The sequence below is a fragment of the Panthera onca genome, chromosome B4 (assembly GCF_046562875.1).
Source record: "Panthera onca isolate mPanOnc1 chromosome B4, mPanOnc1 haplotype 2, whole genome shotgun sequence".
Lineage (NCBI taxonomy): Eukaryota > Metazoa > Chordata > Mammalia > Carnivora > Felidae > Panthera > Panthera onca.
This window is the reverse complement of record NC_138345.1, coordinates 68,580,924-68,603,909: the sequence shown is the minus strand read 5'-3', so window position 1 is coordinate 68,603,909 and position 22,986 is coordinate 68,580,924. Positions and strand designations below refer to the sequence as shown.

Sequence of the window (22,986 nt, the reverse complement as noted above, 5' to 3'; positions counted from 1 at the left end):
TAGAAAAATAATGAAATATTATTAGAACCTAAATGGAGTAATAAAGGCTTTGAAGAAATAGCACTTCGTAAGTATTTCTTAAATTAATATTTGTTATTTATGGGCAGAATCCTAAGATTGGAGAAGAATGTGAAAGGCAGTTCAGTAAAAACTGCTTCCCTAATTATACTGTTATTAACATCATTTTATTATTTTATTTATTTTTTCTGTTACATTTGAAAAGGAACTGTTTCTCTTGGAATGCCCCAACTGATTACAGTTTTTTGAGGTCTAGAAATGCAATTCTTTTGTATTTGGATGAAAATGAATTCATTCTTTATTCCCACTGCTACAGTACAGTGACCCAGATTTCAGGCTTTCAAGATCTGTAAGTTACAAAATGGCAGAACCGTTGTTTTTTTTTTTTTTTTTCTGTGAAATTTACTGTCAAGAGTATTTACAGAATACTTTTATGTAAAGGGGTTCCTTGCATGTTCTAGTTTCTAAGACTCCTCTTTGTAAATGATTCCATGCAATTGATATTTTTCAAGCTTGTTTTCTGAACTTATATTTTATTTCAGTTCTTAAAGAAGTATTTCATATTTTAACAAAATACCTCCTTCAAGAGAAATCCACAGAAGGATATAACAAATGCTAGCATAGAATAAAAATGGGTATGATTCTTTAGGAATTTCTAGACCTGTACTATCTAACACAGTAACCACTAGCTACAGGGGACTACTGAAACTTAAATTAGGTAAAATTAGTAAAATCAGAAATTCATTTCCTCAGTTGCACTAGCCACATTTTAACCACTTAATACCCTCGTGACTAGTGGCTACTGTTCTCAACAACACAGATATAGAACACTTCCATCAACATAGAAATTTCTATTGTTTGTCAAGACCATTGTTTACATAAATGGAAGAATGTGACTGCAGTCCTGATTAGCTCCATTTGCTCCACAGTTGGTCCAACTATCTGCATAGCACATGATAATTAACATTGTTAAAGATGTAGATCAGCGAGGCCACATCCAACGTGACAGCTGTTCACAGATATATCCTATGGTCAAAGTCCTGGAATTGCTCCTGCCAGTCTTGTGACCAAGGTCAATATGGAAGAATGTTTTTCCACTTTACTATCTCTAATAGGACCATCGCTCCCAAATTACTCCCTAGATCTGTGGGCAGTAAGAGTCTCTCAAGGGACTTCTAGCATAATTTGTTTCATATTATTTGGTCAACAAATTTATTTCACTTGTAATTTTATTTAAAGAATGTGAAAGTCTGCTGCCTCTTAAGAAGTAAGTCTACACCATTTCCTCCAACTCAAACATAGGAACATGATGGGGAATGAGGTATAGAGGCCAAAGCCTGGTAGCTGCTAATGGGCAGGTTTCCCCATCTCTGCACATTAAATATTGTAATTAAACAAATGTTTTGTGAGCACTGCAGAAATATTTTGCTGTTCTGCAATTTGTTGAACACCAAGATAACATTCAATAGATCCAAGAAAAACCTAAAAAGATTGGGCCTTCCAAAATCACTATGGTTTTGGCTTCAGTTTACAAAAATGATCAATTTAATTATTGGCTATCACAGAACACAAAATAAGCCATTATGATAGCTTATTAGAAGGAAAAAAAAATCTGACATGGAAGGCATCTGACCTAATTGATTCTAGTACTGAGAATTCACCAAAATAACTCCTGACTATAAATGATTTTTTGACTATTAAGTTCATCTTATAAAGATCAAACATTTCGGAAGGAGGTCGCATTTTAAAGCATGCTGAATAATGGGCTCTTATAAATAGGAGACTCTGTTTAGTAAACCTAGCTAATTAAAACACTTAATAAATGGGGGAAACCCACTACTCTAAATCTCTTGTTGGTACTAGAGAATTCTCATTTGCTCTTTCAGAGAAGTAATCAATTGAAGGGCACATTTTTCTTCTCTTTGTTCTTTTCCATCAATTTTAATGGGTACAGAACATCAGTCACACGAAATGTAATGGGACAAGAAGATGGATGAGTACATTTGAAGCCACTAGTCACAGGACAGAAAACATCCTGATGAGGTGACCGTGGCAGCACAGAGTTCAACAATATGGCCTGGGCAATATTTAGTAAGTGAAACTATGTTGCTACATGATTTGATATTAGCACTCAGCAAAATCAATCTCCAGACACAATTTATCACATTTCTATAGGTCAGACTTTCAAAGTCACATCCTCAAAATATGTTTCAATGACACTCTTAATTCCAGAAAATGATTTAATCTAGCAACAAAGTGCATAAAGAGAACAATCTAAGCTTAAGGAACCTGACCTTGTCTTAAAAGTGATTAAAATTCCTTTGAAAACAGAGGTTTAGTGTAGCCTAGAAATTATGTCCACATATCACAAGATGAATTGGTGTATGCAGTGGAGGCTTGCTGTAACGCCCCTTCAAGACCAGGGCACTCACTCTCCCAGCCCCTTGGTGACACCGGGTCTGCAGCCATGCTCGCAGTTTTGTCCTGCTCTGGGAACTGCCCTCAGCCAAAGGCAGTTCATCTTGTGCAAAAACTACACTTGCCCCCCATGTCCAAAGACAGAGACCACCGCAGGAGTACAAAGAAGGCATGACTGTTTTGCCTCACTCCAGCACAACTCCGAAGGGCCATCCCAGCCTCCCGGCTCTCCCTGTGATCAGCTCTGATCTCTGTTGAAACTATCACAGCCTACTTTTCCTCTGCCTTCACTTCCACACAGGTGTTGATCCCAAGACAACTAACTCCCAGAATCTCACATGCAAATCTCTCTCTCAGAACCTCTTTCCCAGGCCACATAACCTAAGACAATATATATGACCAAAGAGCTGTTTTTCTTTGCAGAGAATTAAGATAATTTAAACACTGGGCTGAAGGAGAGGACTACGGATATTCAGGTCCACAAACGGTAAGTCACATACTATTACTTTGTTAGACTGGCATAAAAAGATGGGTTTTTTTGGATAACTTAAAATTTAGAACATATTACACTTAATAATTTAAATGTAGTTTGCTTCCAGTGGGCCTCTATATCCTCATGTAATCCAGCAACTAGTCAAACTGTATTAACAGATTCAGGGGCTGAGGTACCATTTGTTTGTCTTGCCGGTTTCCTTTTGGTGGAATTCAAGGCAACCTTTGGCATCATATGACCACCCATTGGTCCCCACTTATGAATACTATGATATTATTAATAAAATGTAAGTAGATAGCTCCCTAAGGTCCTGTTGGCTGTTTGTTTCTTATGCACCTCCTAAAAGCAATAATTTATAACAGGATATTAAAAAAGGAAACTAAACCTATTTGAAAAATATCAACAGAAGATTGGACATCTCAAATTAATAAGTGTTTTTTTTTCCTCTCAGGATTTTCTGTGATCTATGAAACACAGATAATACTGGCTGGAAAGCTGTGAATACTTCAAAGCCATCAAAGCAAACTTCAAAGTGAGAGGCTAGTTTTCAAATGATTTTCTGGTTGTTGTGCAAGGTGAGAACCAGGTATTTACGGTGGGAGGAAGAGGAGAGCCCTAGGGACCCATCATTAGCACATTGATAATATTGTTGTCGGATGCATTCAATGACACCAACAGGCCATGTCCATCAGTCACAGACAAGGTGTCAATGACTCAGTCAGAAAATGATAATCCATCAAGAAGATCATTTCATGAACGTGATCTTACGTGGAAATTGCTGGTGAGGCTATTTATCTATAGCCTTTGCTTTAAATGCTTTTATCACTATTGTTTTTAATCAGTTATGAAACCACAATTTCATCTTCCTGAAGTCTAGAACCTCGTTACTTTGCTTTCAAGAGCCTGGAGTGACAATATAAAATATGTGTAAGGCCACTTCTTTATATTAATATTTAATGTAGTTTTAAAACTTTTTAGAATGGTTCATATCCAAATGGATCCCACAAACCTGAAAGTGAATTGATAGCCACAGACTCCACTTAAATATATCTGTGAATCATCTACTGTGTATCTCAACATTATACAAATGAATCTGGAATTTTTATACATTTGACGAGGTTACTGGTACTTACTGGTGACATTATATTTCAAAAGGTGGAAATGGAAAAGACTAATTTAAGCCATCTAGTCTACACCAATTCAGGAGATCTTTCTAAGACATTTTAGTCTAAATTTCACATCCTGCAAAAGAGGACTATATTGAATGGAAACTGTCACTGTCTCCCTTTCTCTCAATTCTACTAACTGCACTAAATACAATAGGGTGCAATTCTGAAAAGCTTTCAATTTTTTTACTTAATTTTTACAAATTCTTGAAGGTTGAATAATTGACCCTCAGGTAGAGAGACACCAGCTTATAGATAAGTTTTAAATGGCCATCATAAGCAAGATGGTAAAAATATCCTCACTTCCTGCCTCCCTCTTCAGATTACCCTAGAACCTGGATAAGTTTCTAGTCTGACACAGAATATGCCTGGGCATTTCTTTCATGGTTCAAAACTAATTTTTATGGGAATAAGAAATCACTCTTTGTTTAAAAAGAACTTTTTGATATTCAAAAACTTAACTTCTACCCTCTCTGAGTTTTCTATCTCAAATTTTCTGTGGGTCACTGAGTTAGATAGTTCCTTGGAAAGCTTCACTGATACTGGGTGTATGGTGGTGGGGGGTATCTTTACTCTCATTATATTCCTCATGGCTCAAAGAACATCATACTTTTTGTAAGTAATGACAAATAATGAGTATAAATATGTTTTATGAATTATTTGAAAAAATATTTTTAGTATATTATTGAATGGACTAGGTTTTATTTAGAGATGAAAGTTGTAAAAATGCTTTTTATGTTTTTATTTTTATGTTTTTCTTAGACTACTCTTTGCTTTATATGACGTTAATTGGGATTATCTGCACTTCGAGAAATTTTCATTTTAGTGTTACAGTAGTTATGAAACCCAAAGACATCATCATCAGGGGAAATTCAGGCATTTTCCAGTATATCTTATAATCATCACCTTGAATTCTTTTTATACTAAGAAGGAACATATGTAAAATGCATAATTTAACAATTTTGCCATACTTTACTATTTCGATGATGGATATAAATCATGTAAAATAAAAATAAGTATGTGTTCAGCCATTTTTACATAAAATAGCTAATTCAGTTTTACAACATAGAAGGCAGAAAATTAAGAAAACATGACAGTTACTCAATCAATAACCAATTCACAAGCAAAACTTTTGTCTTTTGGGAATTTTGTGAATTTTGTGAATAACCAATTCACAAGCAAAACTTTTGTCTTTTGGGAAGACAAAAGAGGGGGGGCCTACTCAATCAAGTTCAGGGATTCTGGGAAGATGGGAACCGACTTCCCAGACAGCTTTGAGGAGGGCTACAACTTAGTGAGCTAAAGAATGATGGGGAAATTCTAGGAAGCAACAACAGTTAGGTTTATAGGCTGGCTTGACAGTTGAAAAATGAAAATTCTATCATTATCCATCATGACTGGAGACTTCAAGATAAGAACCTCATATACTGGGTCTACTTGGGTGATAAAATCTTCAGTTGGGAGGAGGAATCACGGAATGGGAGCACAGTAGGGGTGTAGGAAGGGCCAAGAGTGCTTGCTTTGAGAAAAGCAATAACCAGGTACAAAGTTTTCTCCAATATCTTATTTCTGAATCTGGGATGCAGCTTGCATATGCATATTAAAGGTGGTAGCTTGTCAACCCTGCCTTGCCCCCAGCTGTTCATAAATTTGATGATGAGCCTTGCAATTAACAATACCTTAAAATAGATGACATCTTCAAAATCAAAATAAGGAACATGTAGTCTCTTGAATTATCTTGTTTTCAAAGAGAACTCAATGAATAATGGAGGCAACAATAAATTGAGATTTGTTTTGTGAATGCAGTTGTAGCTATGCCCCCCTCCCAAGTCCCCTCACTCCCAGCTTATTTTCTTCTTCCTTGACTCAATTTGCATTAAATACCTGCTCTGAACCAGGCACTGCAGGATATGGTAGAATATGGAGATGCAGAAAAACTAAATATACACCCAGAAGCATTTGACCGTATTTCAAATTGTGAAGCACCATTAAATGAGAGCATTATGAAGACTGACTTACCTTATCTTGGGTTCATAGAGGACATCCCAGAGAGCAAACCTTGACTGGAGTCACAAGGGATTAAGGTTTTTACATGTGTATGGGGATGTGAAAAGTGCTCTAGGCAAAAAGGACATTGTGTGGAAAGGCAAAGAGATGGGAAAAAACCACATTGTTTTCATATTGGAAATTATACTTTCATTTGGCTAAAATTTGGACTGTTAGGCGAGTATGAAGAGAAAGCGGATTGACAAAGATCTTTCATGACAGGCACAGATTTACGGAAAAATGGGGCAAGACTTTCAAGCTCTCAAAAGTGGAGTGAAAAGCCACTTTCCCATACTGATGGGCTCTCATAGGTGAGATAATTAGATTTAAGTGGGGAAAGAAGAAGTAAAGAGGGCTTGTTTCTCCTCCTTATAATAAAAAGACCATCTCTGGAGACCCTTACAAAGTGAAATATAAATAGTATCTATTATTTCCCTTTCTTTCTTCTTCCTTTCTTCTCTCTCTTCCACTTCTTCCTTCTTCTTTTATCAGATATTTATTGTGAGACTACTCTGTGTGAGGTGCTTGGTAGTTATGGATCAGTTTAGTGGATAAATATAGAAAGCTCAAAGGGAGAGATATTTGATACTTATAATAAAATGAACATGGACTTTGGCATTAGGCAGATCCTGATTTGAATTCCATGTATTCCACTTGCTGACAGTATGAATTTGTCACTTCATTACTTTGTGCTTCAGTTTTCTCATTTGTAAAATGGGGACGATGTTATATATTTCACAAGATTATTGTTGGACTGAAATGAGATCATAATCTCAAAAGTTACCATTTATGGCCTCCATGTAACAGGTTATGCCCTTTGAATATATGATCTCATTTAATCCTCAACAGCACACTTCGAGGTTGACACTAATCAATTTAACAAAGGTTCAAGGAGGTTATGTAACTACTAACTCAGAGAGGAAGTAAGTGCTGTTATTCCTTGATTCCAAAGCCTATGTTCTTGTGTCTATGCACAGCGCCTCTCCTATTTACCACATTGTGCTTGGTATTTAGCATACACCCATCGAACAGTAACACCCCATGTGCCAACAGAGTAAAACATTTTCGCTATTTTTCATGTTGTCTTAACACTAAGATTCAATTGCAAAGGCAAAACCAACTTCAAACATTATAAATGAGTCACTAAGGAAACATACTTAGGGAATGAGTGGCAACATCTGTCCACTGTGCATCAACTCAACATGGCTGTGCTTTTTCTGATTACAATGAGATGTTTTTTAAAATATTTAAAAATTACATGTGAGCTTTTAAATTAATAGCTTAAATAGCAAGTCTTAAGAATTACTCAAATTTCTAAGTCACATTGAGGGTCAACAATATTTCTAGATATCTGCAAACAACTGTGATGTTATATGTGAACTTGTTTTTATTCAGGTATAGTTGACACATGCAGCGTTCCATTCATTTCAAGTAGACAGCATAGTGATTTCACAAGTCTCCACTTCATGCTATGCTCACTGCAAGTGTAGCGACCATGCAACACTATTACAATACTTTTGACTATACTCCCTATACCATACCTTTTATCATGGCGCCTTATTCATTCCACAACTGGAAGCCTGTATCTCCCTCTCCCTTTCACCCATTCTGCCCATCCCCCACCCCTCCCCTCTGGCAACCAGCAGTTTGTTCTCTGTATTTGTGGGTCTGTTTCTGCTCTTCGTTTTTGTTTGTTTGTTTGTTTGTTTTGGGGGGGGAGGTGAATTCCATACTCCAAGTAAAATCGTGGCTGTGTTCTTTTAAATAAAGTGCCAAGCAAACAGTATTTACACATATTCTATTATTTAAGTTGATTCAGAGACTCTATTGGCTTGTATCTTTAGGGTGTGTAATGTCCTGCAGTGATGATGGCACCAAGTTCACTCATTTTTGCTTGGAGATCAAGACACTCAATTATCCTCATCCCATATCCTGGTTAGTCAGGCTACTCTTCCCCTCCCCCCCTGCCCCATGGCCCCCACCAATATGTCCTATTAGTCATATTCTATGACTTTGCTTTTACAGTACATCCTTAACACACTAACTTTGACTGAATGGATATATGATAATTATGCTGAATTGAAAAATGAACTTTGCTAGCCTAGGTCATTTGAAATAAGAACCTTTGTTAAGCTGTTTCGTGAAGACCCGTAGGTTATCCTTACCTAGGGGTAAGTACCTTACAGAACCATCCTTCTTCTGCAATGTCCACTGTGTTAAGGTCATGCATTTCCGCATTTGTTTTCTAATATTCGTGCTTTGAGCACAAAGTAGGTACAGAGTAATTATTTGTGGTTATTCAATGAGAGATATTCTTTCCCAAACTTTCCTTTACTTTAAAAAAATATTAGTATCTGAATCCTACCATGATTCAATTATAGGAAAAATTACTATCACTGATTACAACAGTGGTCTTTCATCTGTAGACTTATTATTTTTAAAACCACACTAAGTATTTTAGAAATTCTCTTTGTTCACATACTACCCTTGAAAGAGTTGTTTTGTTTAATAAAGTTACCTGAAACAGATGCTTAAGAGGCTTGGAAGTGAGAGGTTAGTTCAGAAAAATCTAATTTCCACTGAGATGAGAGAAAGTTTCTTAAAAAAAAAATTCTACGGTATTTCTAAAAAGCTACATAAAGCAGAAGAGTGTGTTGGGGGGGACGCTTCACTAGGACCCAAACAACCATAAAGCAAGATTTACAGCTTGTTACAGAATGGCACAAATTAGCAATTAGATGTTATATGCTGAAACACAGGAGAATATGGGGCTGCTACCTTTCAAGCTTTTTGTTGAAGGAAACAATGAACTTTTCATAATAACCCTTTTAAAGCTGTTATTCCACATTGAGATTGATCGAAGTAAGAAAGAAGATATGAATACAGCTGGAAGGGAGACGGAGACGGGGCAGGTTATATCGATGACTCTGAAAATGTTGCATTTAAATATGAAAATCACAGCTGCACTTGAATTATCTAGGATTCTAAATCTGAAGACAAAATTACCACCCAGTGGTACCTAAATCCTCACGAACCACTGGAAGACATTTATTAAGAGTAACACCTAAAATTCTTATAGCGCAAGCCCTAGAATGAATGATGGAGGAAACAGTGTCTACGAAAGACTAGGTATTTGAGGCAGATCCTGTTCTGGGCATCCTGCTCACCTTTTCTCCAAGAATCATCAATGTTTCCAAGATAGGGATCCTGCACAGAACCATAATTCAGAGCCTCTTCTCAACTACCTAGTGATTTAATTTTTGGGCTTTTCTTAATAACTTAATCAGATTAATTGAATACCTACTAAAAATGACTTGTAAAAATTCAATATATAAAAATCCACTTATACAAAATGAATGTACTGGACAGTGATTGGTTGTTGCAGAAGGATTTTTCACTATCAATCTTCAGGAACAGTTCCTCTAGTAAAGTTCAGGAACCACTGTTTGCTAAAGATATGTGGCTCGTTTGTTACTGTCTACCATCATTGGAAATGAGTAACAGATGTGCATATGTTAAGTAATTATGTAAATAAGATCACATATTTTAGAAATATTTTCAACAAAAATTGAAATTAAAGGATTTGCTCATCCGATTATCCTACTTAACCAGCAAATTGCGTTGAAGAGTTAAACATTTCAGCATGTCTATTAGCTAAGTTTTCAGCAACATGTGCCCTTGCATGTAATACAGAATCAGTGAAAATGTTTTCCTACAGCATTTCATCTAAATAGAAAGATGCAATTAGAGATGGTTGACCTTTCCCTAGGTCTAGATCAGTTCAATAAGTAGTGAGAATATAAAGAAATTAGGTGTTGATATTTCAATACAACATGTGATATTCTGATCCTTCAAGTAGGGAAAGGCACTTCCTTATCAAAACTACCTAAATTAATTTTAATCATTAAAAATATTTACTTTTATATTGGGCCTTTTGCATATCAAAAACAATCTAAGGTTTTCTTCAAAAGTCTTGGAAAAGGGAGATTCTAGCTCACTGTACATGTTTTATTTCCTAATCACTATATTATCACCACTATCTGAATAGCATGGCTCAATATGTGAAATCAATTGACCATACTTTTAAAAGGAAAAGATGACTTTCACTTTTAACATTCACAATTTTAAGTAATTTTATACATTTCTAAAAAGGCTAAGAAAATCTGTGCTCTAATGTTAGCGGTAACTCCATTTTCGATCATCTGCCTAATCTCAGAGCAACTTCTTGAGGGTACAGTGCAACCCTTGTTTGAACCCACTGCTTACTGGGTTTTGTCCACATTTCTGTCCTGCAATGCTCTGTAATCATCATCACTGGCGTCTGTCCAGGTTAGGTTCTCCAGTAAGCCGATTCTGAGATAGAGTTAGTGTGCCAGATGTTTGCTAAGGAGTTTGCTAAAGCAGGCAGCAGGACTGGGCTGAACTGAAGAAGGGTTCAGAAGAACTGAACCGGTATGCAGACTCAGACACAGCTCCAGGGAGCTCCAGAGCAGGAATTGTCTCTGGGACCAACCCAGCCTAGGCTGAAATGGTCAGGTGCTATACACTTGCACCAGCCTGTCAGGGGATGGGGGCCGCCTGGGAGGGTAATAACCTTGGGTGAGGAACCTCTGCAGCGAAGACAGTCTCTGGAGGGGCTGACGGCTGGTGTGCTTCACTGACATCACTCTCAGTAGCTGGGGTGACAAGTCCTTCCTGAAGAGGGACCTGGGTAGCTCACGATGAATTTTCAAATTCAAAGACGCTGAGGTTCTCACACACTCTAGTGTGTGTGAGCATGGCAGCCACTCCTTTTTAAAACTCTCCCCTCTTGGCTTCTCCCTCAGCTTTCTGACCTGCCTCCTTCTCCCTCTGTGACAATTTCACTTGTTCTCCTTCTCTTCTTTCCTGTGTCTTAATATGATGTCCTTGGCTCACAGCCGTCCTCACTTTTTAGTTTTTCTCCTCGTTTGTTTACATCTTTCTGGGTGATCTTATCCAACACATACACATGTGGCAAATTTTCATTCTGCACATTCACTGCCTGCCTGACATTGTCAGATAGCCCATAAATGAATGTAACAGCCATCCCTTCTCTCTCTTCCCCATGACTCTCTTCTCTTGGTAAATTTTGCTACGTCTACCCAGTCTCACAAGGCAGAAACTTACTGAACTTACCTCCTCATTGGCCTCAATTCCTCTCTCCCTTTTACATTCTTTCTACCACTAACCCACCTCTGCAACAGCTCCCCACCTTGGCATCCCTTGGAGTCTTGCTGGAGAACACCATCCTGAACTCCAGCTCAGCTGCCCCCAGACACACACCACAACCAGGTCCACACACTTACCTATCATCAGAGGGATCTCTCCTTTAAAAACAAAGACAAACACACACACAGAAAATCAGGATACGGGATACTCCCTATGGTTTGGTCTTGTCTGGGAGCCTGCCTTTGGCTTTAGACATGAGTAACACAGAATGCAGGTCTCCTACTCCAAGTCCATTCGCACATATCATCACCTTCTTTGCCCTTCCATCTTTTGGGGTGTTGGGTTCCTTTTTCCTCCCCAACTCCTCAAGCCCCAGCATGTTGAGCACCTTTGCACTCCTACAGCAGTCTGGTGATATCTCTGCTCACTCAGGGCCTCACTTATAGCATCATACAAAAGTTCTCTGCTCTTGTGTCTTTGCTACAGAGTGTACATTTCTCAAAAGCAAGGACTGTCACATTTGTCTTTGCATTCCATGACAAAGATCAGAACTTGGCACATATCAGGCAATCAGAGTTTACTGGAAGTTTATGGAACTGAACCGCCTGTCTAGAGTTGAAGACACATGCTGGGTCAGTGACAAAAGCAAGACATTATGGTGATGTGTCCTCATTTGTTTTTCTGATTGTAAGGAACAAACACCTCACTCAAATATATTAAATGTGGATTTATTATAGGATTGTACTAGAACTAGAAAAATGAGGCCACTCTGAGGACCTATTTATTCTTTATGCTTCGCTTTGCCATGACCCACGTGCTTTATTTTCACTTGTTTCCAATTCTCTTGTAGATCTGAGCCTCACAGACCTCCAAGCTCCCCAACTTGCTTCCAGCCTCCTCTCTCTGCAACGCTTTGCATCCTCATCCCATTACTAATGCTTGTTTTTGAGACCAGTACATTGTCTTGTACATATTCTTGAGACCGAAACGACCTCATGGAACTTTCCACTTCACGCACCAGGTGATTGGCCCTGGTTTAATTAGCTGTGAAGCATGGGATAGAGAGGAGGGCAGAGTGATGTGGTCCTTCACCAGGAGCTATGGGTGGGGTGGTTTACTCTAAAGAGGCTGTGGATATGCAAGATAGGGAGGCAGCCCTCAGTGAGCATCTGTTGGCAGGTGGAGGTCAAAGGACAGACGAGCACCTGAGCCGCCTTCAAGGAACTCACAGTCCAGTCACAAATTACTGACTATAATATTAGATGGATGAACATGAAAAAGGAACCCTAAAAAAGTAAAATGTTACAAGAGTTCCAATGTGGTAGGATACACATCTTAAAAAAAATCAATGAATTGCAGGGCTCCTGGGTAGCTCAGTCGGTTGAGCGTCTGACTTCGGCTCAGGTCATGATCTCACGGTCCGTAAATTTGAGCCCTGTGTTGGGCTCTGTGCTGACAGCTCAGAGCCTGGAGCCTGCTTCAGATTCTGTGTCTCCCTCTCTCTCTGCCCCTTTCCCACTCATGTCGTCTCTCTCTCTGTAAAAAATAAACATTAAAAAAATAATAAAAAAAACACAACGAATTGCAAAAAACTCTTGACTCAAAATATTTGAGTCAAAGAATCAGGGTCTGTACAGCTAGTGATGGAAGGAAAGAGTGGAGATAGGGAGAGTTCCATTGAAGCTGAAGCTGAAGAGAAAGCATTAAGTTGTAAGGATCTGAGCTGGAAAGACGATTTAATGAAAAAAGCAAAAAGACTGGTCTGGAGGGTTTATAAATTGAATTATGGGAAGGAGAGAAAGATGGGAAAGAACCTGGGATGGGCTCGAGAGGTCCTTGAATATATTGGAATAGGAGAAGTTTTACCTTATTTTATAGGAACTGGGAGTCATTGGTGCTTCCTAGAAATATTCCAGTAATAGCCATCAGGGTCGACTAGCATTCCTGACAAATTCTAAGTTGGAAAGTTCTTACCACAATATTAGAGAGAGTTAATAAAAGAAAGCGTGATTATGGGAAGGCTTGAATTGACGCTGGGGAATGTGCAGAAGTAAAATGACCAGAGTCACTGTGTGCATGAAGAAAACAGAAGTGTCATTTTAATTCAGTGTTTTTGTGTTTTATTGATAGCAATGGCAGTGAGTCCCTCCCTGGTGGTAAGGAATGTGGGGATGGGATGAAGTCTGGGCAAACAGGTGAAGACATTATGAGTTGTGTTTACATAACATGTGACAAAATACATTTCTGAGGGATACAGGACAGTAATTAGAGTAAATGAGATTTAAGAAACTCAATATAGGGTAAAGGACACTTTAACATATTTTAAAATTATGAGAAGCAATCCTAAAACTCCTTATTGGGTTTTTGTGAAGATTAAGTAAAACACTGCTTAGGAAAAAAGTGCTTAGCTGGGTACTTAGTAGTAAACGGTCACTATCACTGGCTGTCAATATTGTTGTTACTTTCAATGCAGCTTATGTTTCAGCACATGTTGCTAATTCATGGATGCAGGCTGTGGGGGAGACCTTCGAGCTGCGCCAAAACAGTCAAATGAATAAATCAAGTCTGTGTCATGCAACAGTATCTACTTGTGGTTTTCCGGAGATTGAAGGCAATTTATTTTCTCTAATTTGGCAAGTGAGTAAGAGAAGAATCTCGCATATCACATTAAAAGACCTTAACGAAATCCTATAAACAGTTCCATGTTAACAGTATGAGCTTTTAAATATTTGCCCACATTTTGAACATGTTATTCAATGCCAATTAACACCCCATTGATAATTTCTGTTATTTAATCACTCAAAAAGTTACATTGGATTTATGTATGAAAAATCAAACTAAGAAGTCAATAGATTTAGGTATTATCCTACAATCTCACTCAGAGATAAATCTGTCATTAGCTCAGAAATGACTGACAAGCTGTTGAAGCTCTCTTGGTCCAGGAGGGCTATTTGATCAGATTAATATGGAAGAGGCAATTTGGTTCATGTCCCTAGAAGGGCACTGTTCAAATTACTCATTTATTAATTCTTAAGAGGTTAATAAATAACCTATTTTGAAAAAAAATAAGTCACTGCAGATAACAACGATGTCCCAGGCACATATAAAAGTTAATAGATGTATAAAGATGCATGGAAATTGCTGCGTGTGATTACTGGATCTACCCAAATCCTAGATTCTTCCCATCTGTGTTCATACTAGAGCCTGATTGGCCCAGCCCCAGCTGAAAATAATTTTCTTGAAATGACACTCCCTCTCTTCTGCCAATTGAAAGTCTTAGCTTCTCTATAAGAACAAAAAATATCAACGAAATCTAAACTTGACCTCATTTCACACCTAAGCACATCATTCTGTTTCCCTAGACTCTTCAGTGGGCACATTTGCTTTTGTTTACTGAAGTTATACACCTGAAAACTGGCCCATCTTATCAGATCGCTAAATACAGAAAGAAAATGTGAAAAGTCCAATATCATAATGATTCCATTACAGAGACATAAATATTTTGCTCATGGCCATGTGTTTAGTATTTACCACTAATCTTAAATTTCCACATCTCCTGGCAACCTTAATTTGTCTTAGCTTTTAAGAGATAGTAACAAAAGAAACAAAAAGGTAGGCGATCTGAGAATTACAAAGTCTATAAATACATATGATTTGGAGAATCCGGTGTTAATGTTTGTGTGAGTTCATTCATTTTAATATACCAGTAAGAAATACTCTGGCTTCCAATCTCAAGTCACTCTTGTAAATAGTACCCTCTCTTATGCGGGCAGCTATGTGCCCCCCTGAACACCTGGTTAAGAACACGCTCACTTTGATGTGTGCTCTGAGCTGCCTCTCCTCCAAATAAAAATAGAAACTAGTTTGCAGCACCACACGGGCTCCAGTGTATTATATGAGCCTATCACTGGTTTCCTTTGATATCTTATCTATTCCATTAACTCAATAAAATAGAACGCAAAGCTGGGGACAAACTGTAGGAGGGCTCCCCTTGGAAAACGCATGCAAGACCTTTAAGCTGGGGTTTTAACTTATCTAATAAAAGCCAGTTAAATGGAAGCTAATACTTCATTTTTCACCTCCTTTATTAAAGATCGTAAGTACTACAACTCGGGTAGAGAAATAAAACAAATATATAGAGAAGTATAGGTGGAGGCATTAAAGAGTATGGCTTATCCATTTTTCTCAAGATTGAGGAAGCACTTAAAGACAAAACTCACAGACAAGCATTTTAAAAATCCACAACAAAGACTCTTGCTCCTCAACAAACACAGTAGTCCCTTCCTGGATGCAGCAATCCTGCTTGATTTCTTAGCAGAATGCAAACAGCTTAACCTAGCTATAATCAGGGAGGATGACACCTACCACTTCCTCCATATTATACTTTTATATCAATTTAGTAATTCAGAGAAAAAAACAGATTGATTAATCCACTCCCCTGCTCTCCCACCACCCAAAGAAAATCAACACTAGAACTCAAACTCCAACAAACCAAACTAAAGGAAAGTGTTCCACCTAGAGACTGTTTTCATGAGGCAAAGTGGATGAGAGCTTATCTAGGAAATGAACATTATTTTAGCCCATCCTTGCAAGTTTGTAGTAAAAAAAAAAAAAATTAAGCAAAAGGTATTGCCCCTAGTGTAATTAACAATGTTAATCTTCTTTTTCCTCTCTATGGTGATAAAGGAGTCATTTTTATATTTAATTAATGCAGAGGATCATTTTGGAAACTGGCTAATGAGCCTCTGATCACATTACCATGAAAATGTGCATTAACATTGCAACTGAGCAGGCTGTTTCATGTGTAGCAAATCCACTTTGTAATTAGCCCACTGTGAAATGAATCACGTCAGGGGGAAATCTGAGGGAACGAGTAGGCAGTGGGCACTGGGCTACTGCTGTGCCCACAGACCACCAACATCCCAAACGTTGTCTTTCATCAGCAATACTGTCTAAAAACAAAAGTAGTGTTGTGTCACATCTGGGACAAACCGGGAGAAGGAAGGAATAAACTTTATTTTGCCAAACAACAAATTTGGACTTGAGCAGACACCCCAGGGAAACCTGTTTAGATAAAATGGTGAATTAATGGAATTCTGTGAAAACTATGAAGGCTAGGGATGTAGTTTTTATTTTATTCTGAAAAGCCCTCAGATATACACTAAAGGACAATTGAATTTACACACTTTCCCTAAGACCACAAACAGATACTGTAATAAGCTCTAGAAATTAATTTCTAGTACAAAACATACAAAAACACACAAAAAGGATCTAAGAACAGGTGATAAGAAAATCCCTTTATCTCTTTTTTAAGCCAAGGCATGCATATATATATATATATATATATATTTTTTTTTTTTTTTTTCCCTCATATAACACCAGGTCTTCCTCTTAAACCAAAGCAAAAATTCCTAATTACCAAATAATTCCTCTGGCTAACAAGATTTTGCAAGAAACTTTTCCTGTCTATTCAAAATAACTGAGATCATAGACCTATTAAATCCCAATATTAATGTACCAATGATACATTTGATTTTCAAATGTCAACACTATTTCAAAATGAAAGAAGTGTCTCAAAATATTACAGTGTTACTCCTTATACTTGACTGACATCTTGGATCTCAGTGTTACTCCTTTTACTTGACTGACATCTTGGCAGTAGACACAAAAAAAAATGTTAAAAAGAATCCCACAGGAAGTCATCTGAAGGGGGAGTGGCAAGGAAGCTGAAAACTGCTACCCAAAACCAAAATAAAAAGCCCCCAACGAGCAAGTCTGCCCTCAATCCTGAAATCTACTGAAAGGAAAAAATAAAGCTAGCCACAATTCATTTACCATCTTTCAGACAAACACAAAGCCTGGCTTGTTTAGTTGCTGGTCTCAGACCCTGCACTCACCTGGGAAACTTCATACAGCAGTTTGTAGTGTTCCTCTCTTTTCTGAAAAGTGCACAAATTGCAGCCCATTCTAAGAAGCAGAGACAGAGAGCAAATCTTCTAATTTCCCCAGAACTGAAAGGCAAGTGAACTGAAAGGGAATCACCCTCCAGACTTGACTACTGTTTTTCATCAGTCACTTCAGCCCAGAAACACAGACAAACCGCTGTTAGCAGGAAGCACAAGCCAGGGTGGTGCGCAGCAGCATGCTCTTCGCTTTCCCTAAGTATCTCGCACTCGCGGATACACACACAGAGTTTCCAGTCAGTTCATGGCAATACTCCCCCTGTCTCTGCATCAGTGCACATGACTACACAGATTCCAGCTCATGAATATTAATAGTGCCTCATTGATTATTTATGACAGAACATGTTAGCAGGGAGGGGTGTCATAGCTGCTGCTGATGACAGATGAATATTCACTAATTAAGAAGCAAATGTAGTGTGGTTAAACAAAATTCACTTGTGTCAATACCATCTCTGTTTATTAAGGATACAGGGATGAGCATAGGGCATTTCAAAAAAGAACATACACTTAATTTCTCTGTTGATGTAAGGTTTTAATATGGGAATAAGAAATTCAGAAACAGAAATACACTTAGTTCACATCTCTACGTTTTGCAACAATGAGGAGAAATATTTTCAGCACTTAGTAAGTCTAGGGGAGGATGAAGAGGAGCAATTATTTACATTTACAAAATAAACACAGAAGCAAAGGAAAATTTAGGGAGTGATGTGGCAAAGGAACAGAAGATGGGGGCTAACATTCAGTTTTAATTCTGATCCTACCAAAAAAAAAAAAAAAAAAAAAAAGTGTAAAGACCATTACCTACCACAGAGGAAATATGGCATATTTTCTTAGTCTAAGTAAAGAACATTTAAGCAAGTATTAAGAGATAATACTTGTACAGATAATAAATATTTTAATTAGGTAATAAAGGCATATCTATTGAATATGAATTTGTAGCACTATAAAGCATGTGAGTCTATATTTAAAAATCAGATGAATACAATGCCTTTTCTAAGAAAAAAAATTCAAATGCATATGGTATTTATGCTAATTTTATTAAAGTCATATATAATATTTCAGAAAGCTGACACTGGCAATATTTAAATTGTAATGTAATGCACAATGACTCCATTTATGATTCTATATTTAGAGTTCATAATGTACAAAGGTGAACACAGACTTTTAAAAACTAAGCTTGGATGTTTAGATAATAGAAGTAATGCATTTAATTTCACACTCTCACAAATACATAGATTGTATTGCAAGCTGGCAATTTTTGTCCCTTAAAGATATACTAGAAACAGCTAAAGCGGATAATAAAAGAAAATTCCTTTTGTTCCTATTCTGACTCACCCACAACCTCTGCTAATTAAGAAGTATGTCCTTGTTCCAGCACATCTTTAAACTGGACAGGATAGCAGGTGGGTTCCAAAGCAAAAATAATTACTTGGAAACTGATGACTCTGGTTTGGAATTACATTGGATCCTGAAGATTTTTAATTGCTCGTCACTTATGTGTAGCTACTTTTTGGGGTCCAATTTCCTAAAAGCGCTTTGTCAAATGTTTAGAATCGATAACAGGAAATGATTCTAATGAGTACTAATTGTTAACAAATTGGCTTTGCAACTAGTAACACCTCAACACCAGCAAGTAGCAAGGAGATGAGCAATCATCTGCTGCTTATCAGTCCTTTCCCTTGGGATGTAATAATCCGATTTTCTGGGCCTAATTTCACCTAACAGCCTGGATGGAAGCCAAGCTGAGAGACCTACATGAACGTGGTGTCATAATTGGGAACACTGCATACGAACAAAGTTCACCAGGACTTCCTGAAAATTAGAAACCACTTGTAGCAGATATTAATTATGTTGATCCCGTTACAGAAAGAATGTTTTCAAGGAGGTATCTCAAAGGACCGTTACGGGCATCACTGGGGGTCAACAAGCAGAAGCCATCTTCCTTAGGTGCAGCGGTAAAAAATATATATTTGATGCTTTAAAAAATGCTACTTTTCTCTGAGCCTCTATCACTACTTCCAAGGAAGTGTTCTTCCCCTGCAGTTCACATCCTTAAAGTGAGCACTGCCTATTTCTTTGGAGGATTCTGTATTGCTCAACTGTGAAAGAGTTAAATGATATTCAGATGCTTAAATTCTGTGCTTTAAAAGGAATTAGAATGCAGTAAGGCAAGGATGGTTCACCTATTCATCAGTGAAAGTGTTTGCTTTTTCTACTTATAAAACTTCTTCATGAGACAGGTTTTGAAAGCTAAGTAGGAAACCTAATTATTAAAGCCACCGTTGCTTGTTGCAGCTTTCTTCTCACAATACTTTGTAGTTCACTTTCAAAGAAAAGAGAAACAATTATAAGTCTAAAAAATATTTTCTCAGTCACCAGAAAGTAAAGAATGAGCATTCCAGTGAAGTCAGTCATTTCAAACTGAAGTTATTCATTCAGCAATTTCTCCTGGCCATTTGCTTTATTCGTTACTGGTGCCCCTGTTCTATTGTTTCTATTTCAGAAAGCAGAGGTAGCTTCTTTAATCATTTATCACGTGCTGCCTGTGGCCCATAGACTCTGGAAGGATTCCATCTTCTGCTATTAATGGGATCATTCCACAGAATTGAAGAAAAAGGGAATTCATAATTCCAAAGTTCCCTGAATTTCATTAGCATGTGAGGCTTTAGGTTTTCCAATGACTGCACCGCAAAATTTTGTGTTAGAATATAAAGTCAGAAGTACATAGGGGCAAATGAGTTAATCCGAACAATGTTTTAAAAATACAAATGGATTAAATACTATCTTCTTGGGTGGTAATAATATGGGATGTTATAGCTTAAAAATACGCAGAGAATAGACGATCACCTTTCCAAGTATCTGTGCAAAAAAAATTCATCAAAAACATTTGTTGCGTATATATTGCAAAATATACTTCTTATTATTGCCTTTAATTTGTGTTAGTTTATTCCCCCAATGTGTGGTGGCATACAAAATTGGACACATGTTCCTCAGGATCTAGACGGGCATATAAGAGGGCTAAATCAGAGGTAAATGTAAGGAAGGAATCTAGCATTTTTCTTGCTTTTCCTATATAGATGGCAACACTGAGTAATTAAAGAGTAGATGAGAGCTTCTCTTACAGAATTATTCCAGTGAATAAATGAAGAAGGAATGATAGAACATACCCATGCCAGAAATCCTTAAACTGGATACTGAGAATTAATGGCTGCTAACATCACACACACACACACACACACACACACACACACACACACACACACAACCTGATAGAAGAAAACGACACCGCTCTTGAAAGAGCCTTTCCAAACGTGAGTAAATTACAGGGAATGCAGAGAATAGAGAAGTATATTAAACTATACCACAGAGATGCAATCAGCCAAATTCATAGGGTGAGCAACTTGACATGGGTACATATTCCAATTTTTGAGAGGGAGAGGCAGAGGGAGGGGAGATAGGATGGAGAGAAAGTCTACAGATTAAAAGAGCCTTTAATGACATTTTTAAAAAGGCATTACTAAACTGTATTTTTAGGTATGCGCATCATTTTGGGTGACAAAAACCCTGCATTCATTTTAGGGAATGCTTGGGCACTTTTGAGTAGACACATAGCCGCCTAACATTTTCTAAGGTTTAATATCTCATATGCAATCACAAAGATGAAGAACCTGAGGCTCAGAGAGACAGCGACTTACCCAAGGTCAAACTGAGTAAGGAGATCTGAACTCAGTTCTCCAATTACAAACCCTGTGGCTGAATTCAACAGCTAATTTGCTGAGCTACCTCTCTTGCAGAGGAAGCTAAAACTACATCAATATGCCTTTACGTGACCCTGATGACTGAGGACATGGGGAGCAGCATTTCAAAGTAGCGAAGAGAGGGGCGCCTGGGTGGCGCAGTCGGTTAAGCGTCCAACTTCAGCCAGGTCACGATCTCGCGGTCCGTGAGTTCGAGCCCCGCGTCAGGCTCTGGGCTGATGGCTCAGAGCCTGGAGCCTGTTTCCGATTCTGTGTCTCCCTCTCTCTCTGCCCCTTCCCCGTTCATGCTCTCTCTCTATCCCAAAAATAAATAAACGTTGAAAAAACAAAACAACAACAAAAAAAAGTAGCAAAGAGAGAGACTTCTAAAAAACTGGATCTAGCCAAAAATAAGGCAAGTGATTATTTCTGGTTGAAAAATCACTTTATTATGATTTAGATAAATAAATAAACTAAAATAAAACTTTATCGAAGTACTGACTTTTTAAAAATAGGTGATAGCTAAATATGTTCACTTACTAATACCCCTTGAGAATCCATCATTAGCACTATACTTGAGCGCACAATAGGATGAGCAACTCATCCTGGCTTGCCCAGGATTTTTCTGGATTTACCACTCAAAATTCCATATCCCAGAACCCCTCAGTCCTGGGCCAAATGGTCACTTGGGTGCACACTTCTCTTTTTAAGCTCCAGAAAAGCTGAACTGCTATGTACAGGTCCCCATCTTCTTACCTTTGCTACAGATTGCACCTCAGGTTGTGTATTCTTCAGAGACTCCATAAATCAATCTGGTGACACTTTCTGATCCAGTTTAAATGTCCTCTCCTCTCCGGCCTCACGAAGTTGAAGTAGTGATCTCTTCAACTTCTGAAAGCTCAGTGGATTTTAACCATACCCATCCCAAGATACACATCATTTCTACTCTACATCAGTTTTATATACATGCTTTACACCTCTGGTTAGACTATAAAACATGTGGAGGGAGCAGTAACATAAGTCCCAGGCAAACTGGGACAAAGCGGTCACTTGACCTTTGACCTCCTGAAACTCCTAGCACGATGTCTCTCACATTGCGGGTTTTCAATAAAGGAATACTGAATGAATGAATGTGACCGGTAGATTAAAACAGACCTGGTTCTGGCAAAGTGACATAATTTTGTATTTGTGTCTATACCTAATTGGTAGGTAACATTTCTTCCCCTAATTCAAGAAGATTAAGTTGAAGGGCTGAAGAACCATAAGCATAAGCTGTATTTAAATTGGTTCAATTTTATAAACATAAAACTGAGAGTCTGTGAAATAAAAATGTCTGTGACAGGTATACAAATAAATGAGGTATAATTATATGTGTTTTACCAATTATTTGTGTATTTTTGTGTATATATTATATACATATTTAAAGTTATATGCTGCTCCACATACAAGTCATGTATTCATTTACTGAACACACACACTATTTATTAGGCACTGTTCATATGCTGATGGCATATGAATGCCAGGTGTCTGGAATTATACATCCCTTTATATGATTTTCACAGTGTTTCTGAAGTAAATGTGTCAGATATTATCCCTTATTTATTAGTGAAGAAGTCATTAGATGTTGAACTTTCCAATGCCAGGAGACCTAGGGCCTTTGCCCTTTGATTTAACCCAGTGTTTATTCACAACACTGTGCAGTATCAACTACTTACTATCATGAGTTTACAAAAATGCTCCCACTGATAGTATCTATCCACTTGCTTCGTTATAGCTCACCACATCAGTGTATAACCCAGCATCTGTTCCACATTGTATTTGCTAGTTGATCATGTTCATTTTGCATCTACAATTGTGGCTTCCAGAACTAAGAGTGCTTTACCAACGCATGAACTCCTAGGAACTGTCAAGTTATGAGATGAGACTCCAGTGGAAAGTAAAGGTATGGATTGTGA

General features: G+C 37.7%; 1 protein-coding gene across 2 annotated transcripts in view; it reads right to left on the bottom strand.

Moving 5' to 3' along the window:
* Nucleotides 1–22,986, bottom strand: part of PDZRN4 (PDZ domain containing ring finger 4) — a 363,093-nt gene that overhangs the window by 122,426 nt on the left and 217,681 nt on the right. The window contains exon 1 of one of the 2 annotated variants that reach the window (XM_060657915.3): nucleotides 17,229–17,429. The exons of the other annotated variant lie outside the window; for it this stretch is intronic. Coding sequence (XP_060513898.1) covers nucleotides 17,229–17,297 — 69 coding nt within the window. The 5' untranslated portion in view covers nucleotides 17,298–17,429. Of the gene's footprint in view, nucleotides 1–17,228; nucleotides 17,430–22,986 lie in introns of those variants that run through there. 2 annotated transcript variants of the gene reach the window in all.